Source organism: Buceros rhinoceros, unplaced genomic scaffold, assembly GCF_000710305.1.
Source record: "Buceros rhinoceros silvestris isolate BGI_N320 unplaced genomic scaffold, ASM71030v1 scaffold34510, whole genome shotgun sequence".
Taxonomy (NCBI): Eukaryota; Metazoa; Chordata; class Aves; order Bucerotiformes; family Bucerotidae; genus Buceros; species Buceros rhinoceros.
Genome location: NW_010388461.1, coordinates 3,838 through 4,084, shown reverse-complemented (window position 1 = coordinate 4,084; position 247 = coordinate 3,838). Strand labels below are relative to the sequence as shown.

The following is a 247-nucleotide window of genomic DNA, read 5'->3' as shown; positions in this document are numbered from 1 at the left end:
GCCTCCGGGGCAGAGGCATGGCTTGTGTGTGGCTGCCTCTGGGGAAGTCATCCAGCATGTGCAGAGGGAACTAGAGGGGCCAAGGTCCCTCATAGATCCCAGCTCCAAGATCCTAGCCCCATTGTCTTACACTGAGGCCCTTCTGCTTGCAGACATGGACGAGTGCACAGAGTTCCCCTTCGTCTGCCCCCGGGACAGGCCTGTCTGTGTCAACACCTACGGCGGGGCCCGCCGCCCCCGCAACACA

The 247-nt window shown here is 62.3% G+C and overlaps 1 protein-coding gene across 1 annotated transcript in view; it reads left to right on the top strand.

The window, feature by feature from the left end:
• The window catches only part of CRTAC1 (cartilage acidic protein 1), a gene marked incomplete at its 5' end in the record, with an annotated part of 4,612 nt that overhangs the window by 3,787 nt on the left and 578 nt on the right, over positions 1-247 (top strand). The window contains one exon of the mRNA XM_010145983.1: positions 153-239. Coding sequence (XP_010144285.1) covers positions 153-239 — 87 coding nt within the window. The remainder of the gene's footprint in view (positions 1-152; positions 240-247) is intronic.